General features: G+C 52.1%; 1 protein-coding gene across 5 annotated transcripts in view; it reads right to left on the bottom strand.

The window, feature by feature from the left end:
- Positions 1-103: 103 nt before the first annotated feature.
- LOC144722720 (rho GTPase-activating protein 26-like) overlaps positions 104-22,980 on the bottom strand; it is a 102,992-nt gene continuing 80,115 nt past the window's right edge. For 3 of the 5 annotated variants that reach the window (XM_078601064.1, XM_078601067.1, XM_078601065.1), the window contains 3 exons: positions 18,009-18,050; positions 12,308-12,387; positions 104-5,517 (listed from right to left, as the gene is read on the bottom strand). In XM_078601064.1, the coding sequence (XP_078457190.1) occupies positions 5,432-5,517; positions 12,308-12,387; positions 18,009-18,050 (208 nt within the window). In that variant the 3' untranslated portion in view covers positions 104-5,431. The remainder of the gene's footprint in view (positions 5,518-12,307; positions 12,388-18,008; positions 18,051-22,980) is intronic. The other 2 variants (XM_078601066.1, XM_078601068.1) reach the window with 1 other exon arrangement.

The raw sequence follows: 22,980 nt of genomic DNA, 5'->3' as shown, positions 1-22,980 counted from the left end.
ATGAATTCCTTCACCGGTCTCTTCGACAGACTGCTCGCAGATTTCTTTCCGCAGTTCGCACGCCTTTCAACGCTCCTCCAAAAATTATCGGTGAAACTTGCGATTCATTTTTTGTTCTTGTTGTCAGGTTTATTTTTGTGTATATATATTTTGTAATTTACGAGCAACATCAAGCGACATCGTGCAAGATGCCCCCGCGTGACGAACCGAGCCACCTGGTTGGAGCGAAATGTGCAAAACTTGCTCGTCTCCCCTCGGACGCGGCGTCACCGTGTGACCCACGGCTCAACAACGTCACTCCCGAGCAGAGGTCGCAAACGGGTTTTGATTCCTTACCCGTACCCGGCCGCACCAGGGTCGCAAATGGGTACCCGTACCCGGCCGGGTATGGGTAGCCATCCCCTACCCGTACTCGTACCCTACCGGAAATGAGTGACAAACGGTTACTCACCGGTGACTCACGGCCTACCGGTTGCGACCTCTGCTCCCGAGTCGGCGATTGATGCGGCGGACAGCAACACGTGGGGAGCGGCTTACACCCAAATGTAATTTTCCCCTCCCTGCAGCGACGGCGATTTTGCTCCACGAGTTGACCTCAAGGATGGGTATCTGTTCGGCAGGTCGGACTCTGCTGACGACACCCTGAATGTTGACACTCAAAAGAAAAGAACGCGCTGCTGGATAATATTGGCCAACTGCTGACTCCTGTCAACCCGAATCATTTGCTCGACAAGCCTGACGGACTCTGGAGCAGATTCACGCCCTGCGAGTCTCATCAGCACAGCCAGCATGCCGAGACAAATCGAGATGGATGTTGTCGTTTTTGGCAAGCCAAGACCGCAGTCCGATGGACTAAAGCACCGTGGGGTTTGACGTGCAGAGACATCAACGGGGTTCTGCCGATACTTTGACGTGAGCGGTGAAACGAGTAAACGAACGCGCGTTGGGAAACTTGGACAAGACCCCACACGATGCACCGCGGTAGGCAGCGTCCTCCACTCGAGCAAAACTTTGTGACGATGCCACCGAGAACGCGCGCGCGCGGGCACGTGAGCGGGCGGGCACGCACGTGCGCGGTGGTAGAGGTGGTGGCCAGGCCCGTTCAGGTCGACGGCAAAAAAAAAAATCGTCTCGGCAAGAAAGAAAGAAAAAAAATGTCAAGTTGGCAACGTGAACAAACGAACGAAGAACAAAAGAACCAAACCCCTCCCCGCTCTTGCCACCGGACCCCGGTTCCGCATCACAGTTTGTACGCGTGATTGTTTTGCGCTACGCATTGTGGCCCAGATTCCGAAAATTCTGGAGCAAGCGACATCTAGGCACGTACCAATTGGGCAGGCAGACATCCTGGGCTGGGAATAAAAGCAAGATCGGCAAATGTGAGTTTTTTTTTAAGGCAATGCAAGTACAGACAATAAATATACGTAACGCATGTATTTAGTTCAACATCAAATGTAACTTCTTTGGGCTGAGATGCATATAATGGGCCGCTAGAGAGCCCGCCGGCTCGTTTGACGACGATGCAATGCACCACCAGCAGTTGTTCAGCTAAGAACGCTCGTACCGTGCTTGCAGTACCAGCGATGACAAATCAGGAATGCGATACACTTACAAGACAATGACCCCCAACAAGCCTGACTCACCCCCCCTTAACACCATCGGGCCGAGCTCTATCCACCGCTGGATGAAGCCTTTCCCCGTCGACTTGCGGCTTCACGACGCACTTGATGGCTCCTGGGGCGCGTTCCGCGCCTTTAGCTGCCGCTCCCTCGTGAGTCTCGACCCATCGACCGTCGTCGCTTCGAGCGACGGCGTCCTTCCCTAGCCCCACTGATTTGTCTAAAGAGTCAATATTATTAAAATATTATTTTGACTCTCAAGGAAAAAACTCCCCCGCCCGCCCGCCAGCACCTCGGATGAGCACGCTTGTGTTGTCAACGTACGTACAACTTGTAGATGTTCTCCGAATCGCGCGTCCCTCTTTCTCCGAATGCAAATGCAAGCACGCGTGACCCCTCCCGTGCGTCTTTGGATAATTTTCAGCTTTCGTTCCACTTCCTTTGTCAATGACCACGTTTGTGATCCGTGCCGTGATGGCAGACGAATATCTTACCGATTAAATAGTTTCTGCAATCGGCACATCGGTTGTGTTGCTTTTGATGAAGCAAGTTCAGTTTTCCCAAAAGCACTCCAACCTGCTCTCGTCATTTTGATATTGATCCCACCGCCAAAAGTGATACATATCTTGCCGTATTGTTGTGTCCCTCCGAAGATGTTCTATTTGTTCAGCTTGCGACAAGCGACTGGCCGTAACTTTCCCTTTTGCCCGTATTTATTACCATCTCCAGCCCCACGTTGTAACTTCTTGTTGTTCTTCATTCATTACTTGCGGTTCCGTCTCATCGGTTGTTACAGTGACGACGTCGTCATCGAATCCGAGATGGTTGACACCTCCACCTGTGCTCGTGGATTGATGTCTCTGGTCCAATTGTTGGAAAATAAATGTAAAATCTGCTGTGGTGAGCCTTGCTGAGAGAATTACCTGCTTTGCCCGACTCCACTTCTGCTTTGCATTTTCTTAATTAATTTTTCGAGCATCCGATTGATAGTATCTGATTGATAGTATCTGATTGATAGAATCTGATTGATAGTGTCTGATCGATCGGGAGAGAAACCTTGGCCCAAACCCAGCCTGGTCACGTGCTTGCTTTGCCTCAACACTTCCTGTTATTCGGTTCCAAATCATAGATTGGAGTACTATTTGCGTACTGAGACCATGTACATGGCCACATACATGCGCACACACGCACACCGCCAATGATTTGAAACACGAGAGACAACGTAAGCTTGCAGGCGTTCCTTTGCATCTTCCCAACACCCTTTTTGCACGGATATGAATCGGGCAGCAAGCTCGACGTCCACGTTGCTAGCCGACAGCTTCAGAGGGCAACGATCGTAAACCACCGGAGTGCATGTGGAATTGGTCCTGACTGCCCCGAGTGGCAAACAGGGCCCTGCCAGAAGGGGGAGTAGATTGGGGAGAGGGGGTCACTTGGAGTCATGCCCCTCGGCAGTTACTGGGATCATCACGTGACCCCGTTTATTTAGAACTGCGACGCCAAAGACGTTCTCGACATGCGTGCGTGCGTGCAACATTTGAGTTTGCGGTCAAATATTTTATTTCAACGGGAAGACTTCTTGGCCGAATTTGGGAGTCCGTTGAACCCGCATAACACTTGGGACCCCACCACTTGAGCTCCGACAGCAATGGGAGAACACACGAAGGCGGCCGACAATGCAGTCTGCATCTCCAAGGGACTGTGACAAGGTGTGCCGCTGTTGGATGAGGCACTCTCCCCACGCCGTCTAAGTCACGCTTCACCAAGCAAGCCAGCGTGGGTTGGCGAAGGGGGAGCATAGACGGGGAGCGTAGAAGTACTGTACAGCAAAACACTCGATTTTGCTGCACTGGCCTTCTGGTGCCCACTACGGAGTGCCGCAGCAGCCCGTAGCAACTTGGCGTGCACGGCAGTCGCCCTTCCAAGCGCTGTCCAGGCTCGATTCTGCTTAGCTTACGAGATCCGGCACATTCCGGGCGATTTTATCGGCACATTCCGGTGCATGGGATTGGTAAGACCTATTAAGCAGGGCTTGTTAGGGTCATTTCCTACACTTGGGTTAGAGGCCCGGCCTCACCGACTGGGTCTGTTGACGCGACCTCACACAACACTAATGACACAGAAACAAAGCGCGCAACAGAGCGTATTGTACTTTCAAAGCACCTAACACGTGCTATATTACACTGACAGTTAAGGCATTCCCTTACAACATCCCGACAGCAGGAATAACAATTCCCCGAAGCATTAAAAGGAACCTGTTGCAAGCAATAAAAGTATTAAAATATTGCGACAAAAGCGGTAATGGTTATTATACAATGTGCAAATACATATATATATAAACGGGATTGGCCAACAACGAAAAATGTAAACAAAAAAGTGGAATGGACAATAACATTTCGTAGATATATTCGATCTTTTGATAGAGCACTCGAGGCCACAGGCAACTGCACGGCCACGGTTACAGCAGACTGCGTGAACGAACACGATAACATTGAGCGCCGCTACCGAAATGCTAAACGTTGACTTCGCCCGTCCTTGAATAACGTCACGAAACGTCTGGAATTTTTCGTTGTTTTCTTCGCTCAATGGAACCGCTACGCCGACAGCAAAAGCCGCGCATTTATATATTTGTAACTTTTTACTCCAATGTCAAGGCAGTTGGCTTTTATAAATGCTCACCATTCTCACGCCATCACATCAGTTGCCCCGGGGTCTGGTCGTCTGGGCAAGCGGCCGTTGGAACGTGCGAACGAGACGGGCTTTTCGCGCCTCGGGGCTTTGACGGCAGTCGTGGCGGTCAAGGCCATGGCGCGCCGACTCGCCGATTAATTTAAAGCGATTTGCACAATCGTGTCGTGGGGTGAGCAAGCGGAGTCGCGCATTGGGAGACTCGATTATCTGCAAGCGGGTCGGCTCATTACACGTAAACGATACGGTAATGTTGCCCTTAGGCTGACGGAAGTCGGACGAAAGTCTGCAAAACGAGACAAGAAAAACACGAAACAATACGAATAAAACTGAATTGTGACAATTCATTGAATTGCTGATATGGGGCGGGGGGCGGAAATCATTGTAAGCCTGCTGGTCAGGCTGTGGGTAGTCAGGACCCAAGGCCATAGAGGGGAGCGGGGCAAGTGGGGCAGTTTGCTCCGGGCCTCAGATCTGAGGAGGCCTTAGAAAGGGCCCAGGGAGGGCCTCAGAAGGGAGGCCTCATCCTGGCATTTATCCAGGGCCTCCCGTAACCTTCCTGCAGCCCGGGTCAGCAATGAGGAGCAATATGCGTTCCCTGTAAAGCGGTCGGGGAAGGAAAGCCCACAGACATTTGCAGGATTATAAAAACATCGAGAAACGGCCTCAATCATTGTAACAGCAAAATGAAACGCGCGTCTAAACAAAGACTGTAAGTAAAAAATAAAAAATCCCCAAAAATGCACTTGATCATTGGCTACAACGCAACTGCAATAAATCTGAAGTCCCTTTGAATTGCCTTGCGAACGACGTCGGCTTGCGACAGGGGGTAAAGCGAGGTGTATACGACCGCAACAGTTTGCCGTTGTCGTTTGCTCCATGCGCCGAGAGCTTCTTCACGAAATTCAGTTCCTGAAGAAGCTCGCAGCACGCGGAGGGAAACGTCGGACATCGTGCTGAACAACGACGCGGTGCGACCCGAGCGCACGCGCACGTCGGATAGCTGTTAAGAGCGAGGATTTACCCATAATGCAACCCGCGGCCGCCCTCCCTCTGCCCGTCCTTGCCCTCGCCCCCCCATCGCTTGCCGTGTCACCCGGGCACCCCGATGGCAGGCCTCGGGTTCACAGCATCTGCAGCATTTGCTCGGGAATGAGTCCGTTCTTGCCGTTGAGGCTGCCCTTCAGCCACCCGTCCGTCGCCGGTTGAACTGCGGGGAGGCACAACACGTCACCGTGAGAGAGGTGCACACGCACGCACGCCTGGCACGCACGCACGCCTGGCAAGCACGCCTGGCACGAGGGTTTCCACCTCTCTTCCTGGCTTTGCCAGGAGGACGGACACCTCTTTTTGGGACAGCTGTCCGTATGTACTGTGTGTGTGTTGAACTTCTTTCGCGCCGTGCGTAGCCAACCGTGCTCATCGGTTGTGTCCATAGGAAATACAGGGTTCTTCAAATTGTTTTTAAACACTTATATGGGAGTATCGGTATTGTTGAAAATTCTCAGGAGTGTTAACACTTTTTTTAAAGCACCCTGTATACAAGTCTTCCCAGTATATGAAACGTTACAGGTCCGGTTGTTTTTGTCAGTCACACATAATTCTCTCTTACTCCCAAGGGTGTCCTTGTTTGGTTCGTTTCTTGGAGCTAAGGAGGTGGCAACGCTACTTAGCACTTCTCTGGGCGGTGCTACATGTGAGGCAGCCTCACAGTCGGCATTTACAATTCATTCTGCGATACGTGGAGGCTGGCGGTGGGTGTCATCTTGAAGGTCACTGCGTACGGTTCGTTTTAGCAGCAAGTCAATGGTTCGACATTCACGTGGCAATAAATGCACCACCACAGTCTCAGAGTGGACGGCAAAGTGAGGTTGTCCGAATGCGCCCGACACCAGCGTGGGGCCCCCCTTTGAGCATTTCTTCCAAGTCTGTAAAAGTGGTCAAGTGACTCCTAATCTGCATTGCAGCCCTAATTGGTTGACACGCTCTGTACCGCGGCGTTAAATCCACTCGATGATTATTCTCGCGATTGCCAACCATCTCCTGCAGCGTCTGATATGTGCACTACGAAATCGTGGAAGTGCCCCCTCGATGGACCACGAAATGGACAGGAGTAGGGGGGCTACCCCTAAGATTCTACTGATGCATCCATCAATCCCTTTAGATCGATTCTTATGCTCATGATAAGGCGTAAAAAACTAAAACTTCTATGTAAACAATGTGTTGTCCTTCCCTCCGCACCTCCGATGAGCACGGGTTGGCTACGTACGATGCGAAAGAATTTCAACGTACATGCGCAATGCGCCATGTTATGACGATGCGCAGGAACGATACCAATGAGACCGGCAGAACGAGAGCGAGGGAGAGAGAGGGGTAGAATAGAAACGAGGCAACACACGAAGGAAGACAACGTAGTTGAGCACTTACTCACACGGGTTGCAGACAAAAACGCACGGGACGAAAACAATTTCTATTCCCGAATTCACTCGTGACCTGGAGTCGTGACAATTCTGTCTAATCGCCGTCCGCGTGCGCGCGGGGGATACACCGCCACGAGCCTGCCAGCCACACCACGGGCCGGAGGTGACTTCCGTTTCCTTAAAGGCAGGGGAATGTTTGCCGTGGTTCATAAAAAACAACGAAAATCACCGCCACAAAGAAAGCACCTGCAAAAGGCGGCAAAAAAAACACTCAACAGGTGGACAAATGTCACCGCCGCTTTGCAGAACGCTCGCTAAAAAAGATCAATCGCCGCACGTGCGGTCGAGGTCATATGCGTGTCAACGTTGTCGGGATAATTTTTTTAAATAAGATCAGCCTCTTTCAAAGCGAGCAAATTGTACGTTTCATATGAATATATATCATTGCACGAGAGAAGCGTAATGCAATGAACCACACCCACAAGTAGCTAATTCCCTTAAACGTGCCATCATGGGGCTATTGGCTGCAATCCTTCTTTGAGGGATTAAGGGCTTCACGCTGTGCGTCAATGGACAAAATTCCTCCGAAGATCAATCGCGTCACGGCCACGTTAAAGCGTTGCACGGTTAATGGTCAATAATGTGACCAGAAATCCCGGGATCTACCCTACACCTGTGTACGTACGTACACACACACACACGCACAGAAACCTCGCATATAATTCAGTGGCAAAAGAAACACGCGCACCGTGCCCTGCACACAATGAGCGAGCAAGCAGTCGAGATTTCGGGCTCGCGTTTCGATTTACGAATCGATTCGTTCTCTTGTGCGTCGTTATCGACTCCCCGTCATCAGCAGCCACGATCTTCTCCACTGCTAGATGTAAGGGCTCGCCACGTCGTTGCCGCCACCCCGGGTTTTGCAATTGCCACAATCCATACCGCCTTCGCGCGCGGGTCGCCTTTCATTGCTTCATCTCCGCGGTGGTCGCGTACTCTTGGGACGTGTCTTCCCTCCTCGGTCACCAGCCTTGCCCATCAGCCACCGTCCCTTCTGGCGATATGCCCAGCCCAAGCCGGCCTTCATCAACAACCAAAACTTACGGCCTGCTGTCAATCCACCGCTGGATGACGAAGGCCTCCCATTTTGGTCGTGGGGGAACGTTGTGTGAACGTACTTCACCACGCTGGCTGCTCAGCGCGGCTTGGAGCAGGGTTGGGGGGACACCCTGGTGCGATAACACGGATTTCAACTGATGAAATCGATCCACGAACTGCTGTCTGCATACGCGATACCGCAGGGAATGCGCGGTGCGCGCCGTGACAGAAAAGGGAAATGACTTACAAGCAATGACGTTCAATTCGGAGGCTCTCCTTGATCGTCGTCGTGAGCTGCGGGGACCCCTCTGACCTCTTAAACATTTCAACAGATCCGCCTGGCCCGGGTTCTATTTCAGCTCTGGGCACCCGCGCATCACAGGCAGTCTTCTTCCTACAATGGCATCTCCCCTTGCGGGCAGTAGTGGGGTGGGGGGTGATGGGGAAAGGGGGCTGTTGACGCTCCGTGGTAGAAGAGTCATCTGCCAGCAGGTGCGAGGGCGACGAGCACCATGAGTGTGTGGCTGGCATAAGACCAGTTAGCGTGGCATGCTTGGCACGGGCTATGGTACACGGAATGAAACGGGGGTCCCCCGCCTGTCCGCTTCCCCCTCCCGCCCACATCTCTTCGTAGCCCGGGGCCAGAGCCACCCGCAAGGCCCAGTACAGCAGCACAGCCTGCATACTCCACAGCCATGCCACCGGTGGAAATTTTTCTTCTCGCTGACAAGAGGCACGGTAGTTGGGAGACGCTTCTGCCGAAGCTGGAGCCTGCGATGGACGACGGCCGCGCGCTTTGGTCGAGAGCCGCACATTTCTGCCGGCAAGGCTCGCCGAGGTGCGGCGGCCTAACCAGCCTGCGGTGGCATCGGCGTTGGGCGAGTGTTCGCTGGCGAGCGAGAGAGAGCGAGCGCGAGATCGTGATCGCGTGGATGCGGGGGCGGCCCCCCCCCCCCTCGTCTTGGCAGCGGCCTGGCTCACGGCGTTGGCTGCCGGGAGAGCGGCGGAGCGGAGACGGCCACCGCCGTACCAGTTAAACTAATAAACTATTTTTATTTTACCAGGTAAGGCCCACTGAGCTATGTAGCTCTTTTTCAGAAGCGACCTGGCTACCACAAATGATGGCTCAACAAAGTGGCTTATCGCGTGGAAATTTATAGCAGCCAAATACAGTCCTATAAACCAATTATGATTCTAAAAGTGAAAGGAAAAATCGGAGGACCTGGAGAAAAATCCACGCGACCACAAGAAGAGAGACAAGCAAACTCCCAATATACAACAGGAGTCTGGGTCAGGATCGAACCCACGCCCTCCTGTATACCAGGCGAGGTAGTTAACATCTAGCCACCGTGGTGGGTTACACATCCCCCCCCCCCCCCCCGAACAAAGCGGAGCGATATTTGGCTTCTTATACGTATAAATGTGAAAAAAACTCGCTCATAATGGAATAAGTTTTGTTAAGTGCAATGAATGATAGCACCTCGAATGGCTTACAGAGGCACCGTGACCCCATCACGCACAGCATATACAAATAAAAAATATATTTTACAAGCGGTTCGATGGCTGTATTATAACTTCAAGAATGTATGTTAATCAATTAACGATTCATCGGTACAGTAGTTATTTAATCGCAGTTGCCTACATAAGAGACAATAAAGCATACGTCCAATTGAAATTCACTGTATACCGTCATTTACATTGATGTGGGACTCGCCGATTTCACTTGTGGCTGTTTTAATGTTCGGTTATATATTTACGCTCTGTGTAAAGTGCCAGGACCAAAGGACTAAAACCCACTTCAAATGAAGGATTCATGAAATAAAAAAATGAGGATTTTCTTTATTGGGAAACATTTGGCTTGGTTTGTTTTTTTAGCCGTGCGCTACTTATTCATTGCGCGCTCTTGGCCGGCCGTAATCTAAATTCACTCAAATTTTTTTAAACTAGTTCTTCATCGATCTGGGCGATAGTTACGACGACAACGACGAGTACTGCTTCATTGCTCGTCTCACGGCTGCTGCCCGTGGTGTTGATGGTCAGCGCGCTGCTGGACCTGCATCCCAGTGGCCAACTCGAGCTTCAGACTTGTCAGTTGGAAGAATTGGAAGGTTTCTTAAATCTACCGGTCTCTGTGCACCGTGCAGTATACGTGATTACACCACCGCAGTTAGTCGGTCGGTAGCAGTCGCGCGTGGCGGAGCAGACTGTGCGTATTCACGCCTCTTCCAATATATTTGACCAGCGTGGAAGAGTAGGCCAAAACACCCTCGAGAGTTTCCTTGAGAGGGGCGCTCTCCAGGAACTCTCCCCCTTTAGTGGAGGCCCCTCTGCCGGCAGTGACGTGAAAAGGAAATTCGCAGGGCTGGCACATTTACCTTCTACTCTGCTAACAAACGCTGGAATCAAGCTGGAGCTGAGAACGCCTCGCAGCCCCCCGGTGATTGGGGGGCACAGCGACCAGGGAAAAATCCACCGGGGGGGGGGGCAGTCAGCCGGTGCAGAAACTGCCAGAGAGTGTATCGACAAGAACTCGCGTCGCCGGGGTGACACCGGGACAACACCCGCGCTGGAAACGTGCGGGGCGATGAGGAAGATGACGATGAGGAGGATGACGAGGATGATGATGATGATGCACAGGCGGGCGCGAGACCTTCTGCCAACACAAAAGGCCTCGTCGCCGTTGCCAGGGCGGATTGGAATCGACCTCGCTGCTCACGGGGCCTTTGCGCCGTTCTTGACAGCGCTTCTCGGCTGACCAATTCCACGGGCAAGATTTTTACGCCCCAGTCGAAGGCGTAAGCGTGCAAACGTCGTCTTTGTTGTTGTAGTTGTTGTGTTCCTGTGGTTTCCTTCCTCCTCAGTGCCGCATCGACTCCAAAGCGTTCGCCGGGGGGTGAATGTGCCCGGGGTGGGGGAAGGGAACTCGATTTTTTTGCGATGCGGTGGGTGGGGGGAGGGGCGAACGGGTCACGGTGACACCGCGCGGAAATGCTGCGTGGAAACCTTTACAAAACAAGCCGGGGCTCAAAAAACCAAAGCGTGGAAAATGAATAGCGTCTGGTGAAAGCGGCTTGCGGCTGCACCAGCCTATTAGCGGCACGCTTTGCGAGTACAGACACACAGACTGCAAGTGCCGCCCCGCCTCCAAAGCGCACAATTCACGTGTTGCTAAATCCCCTTTTTCCTGGCCCTCAGCTGCACAATTCTGGGCAAGACATCAATCAAAATAAAAAGCTCTCTGCACGGAAGAGAACGTCAACACTGGCTGCAGTGGCCCTCTGGGGAATGGGAAGGAGCCCTACCCACCTCCTCCCGCACACATTACACAACACACCATGCAGTAGCAGGGATCGCGTGCCTCTGGTGGTGCCACCCACCATGACTCATGTCACTCAGAGAAAACGGGCCACGCTTCCACTGTGACACAAAGACACCCCCCCCCCCCCGCTGTATAGCCTCAACAGACTGCTGGGGCAAGTACTGTTTAGCGAGCACCTATGAAGGCCTGCACGGCACACGAGGGGGTTGGGTGGCCAGCACCACACCCGACCGGCTTTGTCTCCCCGGTGGCGATGTAGGGGAGTGGTAGCGTAGTGGTTAACGCGCTTTGCTACAAACCCGATTCCCGCTCACGGCCAACACCAGTGGGTGATTATCTGAACCGGTCCTGGACCTCCCTTAGCTCGACTCAGCCTCAAATGAGTACCTGGTGCAATTATCTGAACCGGTCCTGGGCCTCCCTTAGCTCGACTCAGCCTCAAATGAGTACCTGGTGCGCTGCGTAAAAAAAAGCACCGCCACTGTGCCACACGCACACACGCACAGGCGCGCAAGCCGCACTTCCACTCGGCAGTCGCAGATGCTGCGGGCAACAAAGCGCGAGACAGCGGCGTGTTCCATCCTCATCTGGGGGGGCTCTGACTAAATTAGGGGGCGCCAACTGAACGCCCTGAGGAGGAAGCAGCCTCAGCTGCAGGCCGAGGCCAACCCGAGCCAGCCCCAGGCTCAGCGAGGCTCAGGGGCTGCGAGGCAGGCAGGGAGGGAGGGAGCGCAGTGCGATGGAGGGTGGGGCACAGTCGGGGGAGAAATGGTAATTTTTAAAATAATATTATAATTATTATAATAATATGGAAATATAGTCATTATTATCATCATACATGCACCGCCTGCTATTATTTATTTATTGCTTGGGGGCACGAGCACCCTTTGCACACCGGGGAAGTGAGCGTGCGTCAATTCTCATCTGAAACAATTCGAAGGGCACCCCCAGCGGAAGCTGTCCGTGCGGAAGAAAGGTGACTCAACACCTGGCGTGCAAGTGGGCATTAGTCTTCCGGCGGGGGCGGGGGTGGGGCAATGAATGCTGCTTCTGCTGTGTAATTCCCAACAGAGTGATTTGTAAGTGAAATCCAAAAAAGGATAATCACGGGGTCCTGAGGGCAATGGAGCAGGTGAATCGTCACACACACACACACAACTCACCGTTGTGGAAGATGTCGCCTTTGCTGAAGTCCAGCACCGTACCGTCGTCGGATTTGAAGTCGGCGATCGCGCGTGCTTTCCTGTGGAGAGCCAGGTGAAGGGGTGGGGGGCATGGCGGGGAGGGATGTTTAGATGAGAGTGTGCGGTTAGTGTGGTGGGTGGATGCACAGAGGGGCTGACTTGAACAGCTCAGTGGTCAGGGGGAGAGGGATGGATGGGTGCGATGTGTCACGGTGCGGTAAAGCCACGGCAAAGCGAGAGGCGTTGACGCGGAAAGGTGTCGACACAAAGGGAGTAGCTTCTGTGGGACAATTTATGGACATTGAGGGGTGTTTCTTCCCCCGAAGGCAAAGAAAAAGCCACTGGACAACTGCCGATTAGCACGGCTGGCTACGTACGGTGCGAAAGAAGTTCAACATACATACTACATGCAAACCACCGCACCTGGGATAGCAGTTCCCACGCTGTACTCACGTGTTGATTACTCAAGCACACGAGTAATCAACACTCAAGTGTTGCCATCTTCTTATGAACCCGAAAAAAATCTTATGTGGTTGGTATGTGCATCATTATTATTATGGTAGGGGAGCGGTTCACCCGAGTTCGATTCCCGCTCACAGCCAACACCAGTGACGATTATCTGAAATAGTCGTTTGCCTCCACTAGGTCCACTCAGCCTCAAATGCGTAGCCGGTGTAAAGTGTGAACATCGCTCCTAGGGCGACAACGGCGTTCGGGCGTGGTGCTGGTTACCCACCAATTCCCAATGTAGGCTCCCAATTCCATCCAAGGATCGTTTTAACACACTGCGGTGAATGGTAGCGCCTCTAGCGGCTACTGGGGTGATGTAAACCCATTGCTTACAGTATAAACGAATAAAAAAAACACATCACTTTGGAAACACGCAAATTAAATGTCCACATATCACGATCTTCATAATTGATAGAAATTATTGCTCTGCATCTGCATCAGCCATACAAAAGAAGAAGAGCGATTAATTGATCTATATTTAGAACTCCCAACACGTACACCAAGAGCGGCTCCACAAATCAGGCAAGCTCAGTTGAAGATTTCTAAATCGCCCTCCTAACACAGGTACAGAGGGGGTGGGGGGGGGGGTGTCACGTTGAAGGCAATTATGTATGGTATTTAAAAATAATACATCTTGTTGGCGGAGAAAGTAAGCAGGTTGCCACACACGTGGTAATGAATGTAGCGTCGCCACAAACTTATTTCGTGAGAATTTCTCACCCCCCCCCCCACCGTTAGGGAAGGGGTGGCAAAAATTGTTTGCACTACACAGATGCTAATTGGTCGACATAGGATGCCCGGGTAAAAATAAAATCCACTTCATTGTTACACTAATGATTAGCCACCACCGTTAACGGGTTTGAAACGTGCACCCGAATATCGCTGCCCGCATTTTGCACGTAAGTAGAACTTCTTTCGCGCCGTACGTATAAATAAAATGACGCAAAACCGTACGGTAGAAACGAGCGCGACTGTATACGGAATGCTACCAGCCACGGGCGAATGTGATCGCAAATACTTTACAAGCGTAGATATTGCAAAACTAACACACACACCCTCGTGAAAAAAAACCCATGACCTGACATTTATAAGCTCAAGTTACAAATTAAAGCAGAGAGGAAAAGCCTCGCTTGACGCAGATAGTCAACAGACAGTTGTATTAGCCACTCAAGAACATTAAAGCCGGTTATGAATGCTGTTTATATCAGCCGTCGAGTTGAGGGTTTTCTTTGCCACAACAATACCAGGACCATCTAAAATTAAAGATATTTTTTCCCCCCGGCTTTCGGAAAAAACTTGACGCCATGTGTGCGGTCCACTGCTTAAATGGTCAAATGCAAGCGAACAAGCGATGGACTTCATGATTACGGAAACATCGTACGCCCTTAACATCAACATCCCCTTGTCTGACCATCTCCTTTGACTGGCCACGCCATGGACTCCTTTAAATCTTTCCCTCAACCTCCTTAGCACTTGCTTCTTTGGGCCTTGCACATCCAGTAGAAACAGGAGGTGCGAGCTACTACGCAAGAGAGCACAACGAGAAACACAACAAACGCAGGCCTCATTAGGCTGTAAACTGCTCTCGCCTAATAGATCAGGCTGGGACAACATGTCGTCTCGAAATATAAACACGCATTAGCAAGGCCCCTACTGAGGCTGGCAGGGAGCCACACATGAATACTTTTGACAATAAAAAAAACATAAATTTGATTGGTAATGGATAGAAACAACAAGTGTATCAGTAAACGTGTTCTCTGTTTCTACACTCTTAAGAACAAACACACGAAAAAAAATGTTTTTTTCCATAAGAACAATACTTGTATTCAAATAATCCTGGATCAAAAGAATGTTCTTGAACGAGATGAAAATATTTTCATTTATGACTGAAATACATCATTTGTGTACCGCGTATACATTTCTGATGTCATTACGAAAGGAAAGGTTGCCTCACACCCCACGAAACGTGTGGATTTGTTCATCTGACACGGACACCACTCGATGGAATCAACGAGACATTTTTATTAATGGGAAGCCCTCTGATACGGCTCTCCCCTTGGGCCAAGGTTCCGACTAAATACTTTCACGTCGTTGGGAGCAGTCTGCACTTGCAGACAGACGCGATGGGAAATCGGCACACCACGAGAGATGCCCTGGCCCGATTTGGACGCTCGCAAAGCAAACGCCCACGTGGACGCATTCACAACCTCGACAGGCATCCGCGAAAAACTAACGAAAGGGCCAAGCCCAGCCGCGTTGTTAAATTGCAGCGGATTAAAATTACAACAAATGCCGCTGAGATGGAGCGATCCGGGCGAAGCACAAAGCGAGTTGGCAAGCGGGCGCCCGCTGCTGCGACGGGAGTATCGCCCTCGTCCAATAATGTGTAATTTTCGTGTCACTACACGAGCCAAGTCGTGCAGTAATAAACAGTGTGGTGGGGGCCTATGCCGTGACCTCCCTGGCCCCGTTCGACCCGCGGTGAACGCGCTCTGGGCTTGGCGATCTCATTTTTGACACGAGCGGCCTCGGCTTCTCTCTCTCTCTCTCTCAAGTTCGCTGCGAATTGCTAAAAAATTAGCCGCTGCAACCTTGCCCCGAGGGCTAAGGCCGTTTAAACTCACCACGCCACCACAATCGCCAGGCTCGGTAAAAAAAAAAAACCCCAACACTTAACGTGGGAACAATTAAGTTGCATGTAAACGTGTTGTCTTGAGCAGGATATTATTCTAATGTAACTGACAATCCAGGGCTATTCGTGATTTTGAGAGACTTACACGTTTACCCAGAATGCCACTTCAAAATGAGAGAATTCCTGGGCAAACCAGGACAGGTGACAACCCCCAACCATAACTGTTGGCACCCACCCCCCCCCTCAACCCATCACGAGCAGCGATCCTGTCTCACCTATCCTCACTCTCGCACGGAATTTCCGGAACTAAGGCCGCGTGAATCCCGCTCGTCGCGTCTGCGGCAGCGGGCGGGAACATGACATACCTCGGCGCGCTGGGTTCGCCTCAAACCCAAACGCCCTCATGCGCACCGTAGCGTGCGCGCATCTGCAGTTCTTTGACAATGTTTTGAAGGGGGAAAAAAAATACTCGCTCGTGCGTGTCACACGCTGGCACCCGCAGAAACGCACCCCCGGCCCTCGCCCCCTCCAGCGCCACGGCGCCGTCACCGAAAGAGCGCCACGTTGGGCTGTGGGAAACATGGCGAAGTCTCGCACCCTCTCTCTCTCTGCCCCCCGTGTCTCCACGCTGCTGCCTCGCATGTGTAGTAGTCGGTCGCTCATTGGCGAAACGTTCTTTGGCGAGTCACGCAATTTGTAACCATTAGTCACGTCATGTTAATGTGAAATAAAAACTGTAAGCTAGATGTAAACTAAAAATTACAACAATAAACTATTTTTTATTTTACCGGGTAAGGCCCACCGAGCTATGTAGCTCTTTTTTAGAAGTGACCTGGCCACGAACGGCAGCTCAACCAAGTGGCTTATCACGCGGAAATCTAGAGCAGCCAACTAGTCTAAACGCGTGCTTCCGAATGTGGAGGGAAAAAACCGGAGGACCCGACAAAAAATCCACACGACCACGGGGAGAGTATGCAAACTCAAAATATGCAGGCGTAAGGATCGGGATCGAACCCACGAGCTTCCCACGACCTCCTGCATACCAGGCGAGGTAGTTAACACCTCGTGACTGTGAGGCCCCTCCTGGCGGTGCCACGGATGTCCTATTAGAAGATGTGGCACTTAAGCCCCATCGGTGCCTCACTAAATGCCTTTCGGTTGTGCAGCGAATCTCAATCGCACGTTCGACGAAGCCCAGGCGTCTGCCATGTTATTCAAGGAGGTAACCACGCAACCTGTGACTGTCTCGTGCAACGGCTTGTGGAAAAACGCAGCTCGGCAACAAAACCAAAACATGGCCGAGGACGCGGAAATCTTGTGGCCCAATATCGCAAGCGACATTTAAAACGTCCATTCCGTTTCACGGGGCGCAATTAGGCTTCCGGTGTTGGTCAAAAAAAATTACGAATAATCCCATTCAACGTTCGAACCAAATGAGTCTCGATTGAAACGTTACTTTATTTTAAATCTGGCGAAGGTGAAAATGGTATGTCTTACAAAATAGGGTTTTCGTAAAAAGGATATAATTAAAATCACATGACATCAAATTTTGCCGGCACAACGTTGCATTTTTGAGGTGACGGTTAAGAGCCAAAGAGGTCAGGGTCCTGCTCTCTCTGGGGTCGCGCGTGATTACCTGCGGTGGACTAAATTATACCGGGCTGGCTGCGAAATTGTTCCGATTCTGTGGCCAGCACGGTCGACATGGGGGCTGTAGAGCAGAAGCTGGCCCTGTTGTGGATTAGTCATGTTCACTTGAATAAGGAAAAAGCAGGGCAGTGACAAAGGTCACGCCAATCTATTCAGAAGAACGGAAAACGATTTCTAGCGACGACCTTTTTATCCTCCGCCCGGAGTCAGTAACTTGGCAACGTGTGATTAAAATTGAAGGTTCGGGTTTACCGGTGATTTTTTTTGTTACAAAAACAATAATAATTATAGTCGTTTGGCTCATCGCTAAAAAAAAGAAATCACCAAGCATGCGAATTTAAAAACATTAAATGCAACTGGGTTCTGGATAAATTTACTGTGTGAGATACCATTGTTCTCTTTGTCAGATCTTTCACCAAATATTCCAGCAATGCTGCTGTGGTGTAACGGTCAGCAGCACGCTACTGGACTCGTAAACAACAGTTCGCGGTTCGATTCCATCTCCCGGCGTGGCAGTTGAAATAACCGGTGCAAAGTTTCTCAAATTCGCACACGCCTCTGTCCGACGCGGCACACACGGTTAATCGATCGGCAGGCCTGCCATAGTGGGGTAAAGTTATGGGTACTCCCAACATTTTCAGAGACGTTCTGCCAACGGTGGTAAGAGAAGCAAATAAAAAACACATTTGGAAAGGGGCTCTCTAGAGCCAGCAGTGTGTGAGCAAGCAATCGACTCCAAACGGGGCCACAAGGATCGGTGCGATTGAAAGCAGTGGCCAAAGCGGAGAGAGAGGAGGGAGAAAGCTGCAGCGTGTAGGCCGTGTGTCGGATTAGAACTTTTTGTTGTTCCATTTTTCACTCAATAGTGACCGTTGCATCAGAAAATACCTCGAGACCATCCACACAGCCAGGCCTAGACGGGAGTGAGGACTGCGGAGGGAAAGACGGGGGGAGCGGAACGGGGAGGGGAGGTGCAAGACACAACATGGCACACAGCTCAGGAAAGACTGAGGGAATGAGGATGTCGGCATGACTGTGAGCTCCTGCTTTTGTTATTGCTGTTATGGTGGGGCTGAAGTACAATTCAGTGGCAGTGGTAGTGATGGTGGTTGTAGCGATGGTGGTCATGGTAGTTGTGTTGGGAGTGGTGATGGTGGTTGGTGGTGACGGTAGTAGTGGTGGTGATGGTAGTAGTGGTGGTGATGGCAATTGCAGTGGTGATGGCAGTGATAGTGGTGGTGGTAATCGCGGTGGTGGTAATCGCGGTGGTGGTAATCGCGGTGGTGGTGATGGCGGTGGTGGTGATGGCAGTGGTGGTGATGGCAGTGGTGGTGATGGCAGTGGTGGTGATGGCAGTGGTGGTGATGGCAGTGGTGGTGATGGCAGTGGTAGTGGTGGGGGTAATCGCGGTGGTGGTGATGGCGGTGGTGGTGATGGCAGTGGTGGTGATGGCAGTGGTGGTGATGGCAGTGATGGCAGTGGTAGTGATGGAAATGGTAGTAGTGGTGGTGATGGCAGTGGTGGTGATGGCAGTGGTGGTGGTGGTGATGGCAGTGGTGGTGGTGATGGCAGTGGTGTCCGGGGAGGACAGGCGGCTTGCATGTGAGTGGTTCCCCGCCCTCCACCCCCAGGGCCCCCGTGCACCGGCCTGCACTCTGGCGCATCGCGGACCTCGGATTTAACAAACAAAAACAAATTGTGCGACATGAACTCGCCAAATCCTCACCCTGTCCTGCAGAGACCCTGCGCTCGCTCAAGGCCCATTAAAGCTGCAGGAGCACGGCAAAGTGTGCGAGCGGCGAAAATACTCAAGTTTATTTTGTTATTATTTCCCCATTGCGGTTTGCTATAAACAGACGCGATGATTCTGCCTGACCCAACTAATCTAATCAGACATTTGCACATTGTGCCATCAGCGGCTTCAAAACGTTACGCATTTCTGCAGGGCATTTCAACCGATTTAGGTCTGCGCCGAATCGTCATACGTCTCGCGAGGGAGATTGTACTTCAATGGGACCCTGGGCCATCCGTCAAAAAGAACGCCCCTCTCCGCACGCGGCGATTTTACCGGCCAACGCTTCCACCGGCGGTAATCGGCACACGTCCATCGGATCCAAGACTGTGTAGAGTGTGGCTCCTTGAGCACAGATCTTGGGGTGTGTGTGTGGAGACTGGCGCTGGACTAGGGCAAGGGCAGACCTAACCAGGCCCCCCCGTAGCGATTTGAGATATGAAGTCCAACAAAAAATCCTTGACTACTGCCCCCCCCCACCCTATTTACTTCGTGAATGCAAAGTCCCTAAGCCAAGAAGCGGTTGCTCCTGGTACTGCCGTGTTGAGGGTGAGTAGCGAGGAGAGACCACCGCTGAGTTCGTGGATTGGGCCGACTTCTAGGACGCGGTGCACGGTTTTGCTCCACCCCACAGGCGCACAGCGGGGGGCTCGCTCTTGTGCCCCATCGGTGGGGGTCGGCGAGGCACGGGCCTTGACCGGTCACGGTCCCCCACCCTAAAAATACTACGTGGGTTAGAGGGGAGGGGTGGCAGTGAGCCCAATCACCCATCCCTACCCCTTATCCCGTGGGCACCAGGCCTTCGGATTGTCGTCCGCGGAAGATCGATCCCCTATCGCTGGTGCTGTTGTGATGGGGGCTCTTGTTTCATTAAACAAACATTAGATCATCCTACTAGCCCTTTGGGGCCGTCCATAAATGACGTCACGCGATTTTGGACGATTTTTGACCCCCCCACCCCCTCGTCACACGGCGTCACAAAAAGTCAGCCCCCCCTCAAATATGACGTCACAAAGATCTGCCCCCCCCCCAAAAAAATATATAAAACATGCTTCAAATCGCTTTAAACTATTGTCATTGTAGTGCGTATTTAATGTGGCGCTGCACTCTGATGTTGTAGGAGAAAACATTTATTTAAAAGTCTATTTAATTTAGTCTATATTTATTTAAAGTTGCGCATTTTGATGTGACGTCACATTTTTTCTCACCCCCCCCCTTCCCCTCGTCACACATCGTCACAAATGTCTGACCCTCCCACCCCTAGGTGCGTGACGTCATTTATGGACGGTGGGGGGGGCCCCGTTTCATTCCTTGCACCTGCGGTGGGGAGGGGGGTAGGTGGGGTGGGGTGGGGGGCGGTGGGAGGCGGTTGGGTTTTGGGGGGGGTGATGGGGGGGCGGTGATGGGGGGCGGGGGGGGGCGATGGGGGGGGCTGGTGGGGGGGTGGTGGGGGCCATTATACGACACGCGCTGTCAGGGTGCCACGCGCAGCAGGAAGGGGCCTCAACCACCCAGCCGCCCACCCCACTTGGCACCAACTCTGCTCGCCCACGCACTCGCTCACGCACCTCGCTAACCACACGCGCACACCGCGCATGCACACAGCACATGCACCCCGCACACAGCACGTGCACACCACACACCACACACAGCACGTGCACGCCACACACCACACAGCACGTGCACACCACACACCACACAGCACGTGCACGCCACACAGCACGTGCACACCGCACACACCACACAGCCCGCACGCGAACGGCATTGCAGGAATCCGGGATTAGCTGCGGCTCGCCGTGACCTAAATTCCTCGCACTGTATAGAGGGCGACGGCGCTCGACCCGCAAGGGGCTCCATCAGAAGCGAACGCGGCAGGCCGGGCGAGCCACGCGGTGAAAAGGGGAAGAAAGAACGAAGCTGGACATTGAAGACAACGGCGGAGAATGAATATAGAATTGGGGGGGGGCGGTGTGGTTGGTGGAGTTTTTAACCAAAAAATAAATTACCCGGTATTTAAGATCTGCTCCATCTGTGTGGATGTGTGTGTGTGTGCCGGCCTTCATAGGTGCTACCCTCTAACAGCACTTATCCCAACAGTCTGTTCAGGCTGTACGGGGGATCCTTTTCTTTGTATAATGTGTGTGTGTGGGGAGCAGTGGCGCAGCGGTTAGCGTACTGGGCTGCGAACCCGGCAACCATTATTTTCTCCCTTCTCACGGCATCCAACATCATGGGCCTCCCCCCCCCCTCGCTCGAGTAAACATCGCCACTCGGGAGAGACAAAGGTGGCCGTGGTTGGTGCTGGCCACCCACCCCCTCGTGTGCCATGCCGGCCTTAATAGGCGCTCGCTAACAGCACTTGCCCCAACAGCCTGTGAAGGCGACACGGACGACGGCGGGGTGATGATGGATCTCTGCGGAGTTTGCGTCTCTCTGCGTCGATGTGTGTGGGTTGTGGATGCGAGCGCGTGCGAGCCAGGGTTATTGATTCCGCACAAAAGCGTTATCCCGTTTTGTTTATTCCCCAGGCTGGCCATGTGCTGTTGCGGGACTCTACCGTCGGCAGGCAAAATATTTCACAAGTGGGGCAAAAAACAAAAGTCACCCAACAAAAGGCCACGAACTTTGTCGCAATTCAACGAAAGCACGCTCTGAAGAGAAAGCGGTCGACCGGCATCCCGGTTGACCGTAGTCTGTGAGCCACGTTACCATTCCAAAGCCAATCGAGAGTATCCTTCATTCGCTAGCGATGAAACGTAACTTCACTGTCGACGCGTCTAATGAACGTACTGCAGTGGAATACTATGCATGCATGTATGTTGAATTTATCTCGCACGGCACGTAGCCAAACGTGCTAATCAGAGGTGCAATATGGCAAGCAGCCTTCACACAGTTCAAGCCAGAAACTAAAACTATATAAACATTTTTTTTTTTACCGCGTAAAGCCCACTGAGCTATATAGCTCATTTTCAGAAGCACCCTGATGATCACAAATGATAGCCCAATTAAGTGGCTTATCACGTGGAAATCTATACCAGCCAAAATACTCGAAACGCAAGTTTCGAAGCGGAGGGAAAAACAGGGCCCGGAGAACATGCAAACTCCAAATATGCAGGCGTCAGGGTTGGGATCGAAACCACAACTTCCTGTATACGAGACGAGGTAGTGAACATCTCACCACCACCACCACCACCACGGTCCGTGTCTTCATCAACCCGGTGACTGGGCAGCGATCAATGATCTTGCGGTCTCTGGAGAGCAATGACTTGGATGAAAGTGCTCTGTACATTACTCTTGTGTCAAATGGCCTGCTGCTGCTGATCTTCCACACTGGCGATAGGCCTTGAAAGAGGAGTACCCCATCCACACTTGGCCTCCTCAACGTCTATGGGCAGGAAGTGTTCTGTGCGATCCACCTACCCCCCCCTCCTCACCTACACTGCTGGATTTTCGGAATGCACAGCTACAACCGCCGGCCAGTTTGCAAGTAGTTGAACAACCTCCAGCGTAAGGCAACATTACATCAGCATCTATGACTTGATATCGTGTGGACCAAGTCCCGAAGCACCAACGGAACTAAGGGGCACACCTGAACAGCGCAAGGTATAAAACGGCAAACCTCCAGAAATGTAAACGTCCTTTGCATGATCGGTACTCCCGGGGGAAATCTTTGAAACCCATCTGTTGTGCATCACAGTGACCATCTCCACCACAACTGGAACGAAATGCCACGGCAGTAGCTGGACGCGCCCGCGTCCGTTTCCCAAACGAGCGCCGTTTGCTGGAAACAACGCGAGGTTTTTCATCCGTCTCTTATAATACTTTTTTTTATTTACACACAGAAGCGGCGAGCGCGTGATGTGGATCGAGCGGCGAAATAATTTTCGTCGTTAATTTTTTTGTTGTCGTCGCCATGTTCCGCGGTTCTCACGGAAAAGTCGCGTGCGCCGCACGGCGGAATCGCCGAGACCACAGCGACGCGCTCCCGTCTCGCCGGTCGGCTGCGGCAGGTGGCATTGGCAGAGCCGTTGCCGTAAGCGGAAAAAAAAAACACAACACGTGGAATTC

This window comes from Lampetra planeri, chromosome 15 (assembly GCF_965212315.1).
Source record: "Lampetra planeri chromosome 15, kcLamPlan1.2.h2, whole genome shotgun sequence".
NCBI classification, from domain to species: domain Eukaryota; kingdom Metazoa; phylum Chordata; class Hyperoartia; order Petromyzontiformes; family Petromyzontidae; genus Lampetra; species Lampetra planeri.
The sequence above is the reverse complement of the archived record's forward strand: the minus strand, read 5'-3'. Positions and strand labels throughout refer to the sequence as shown.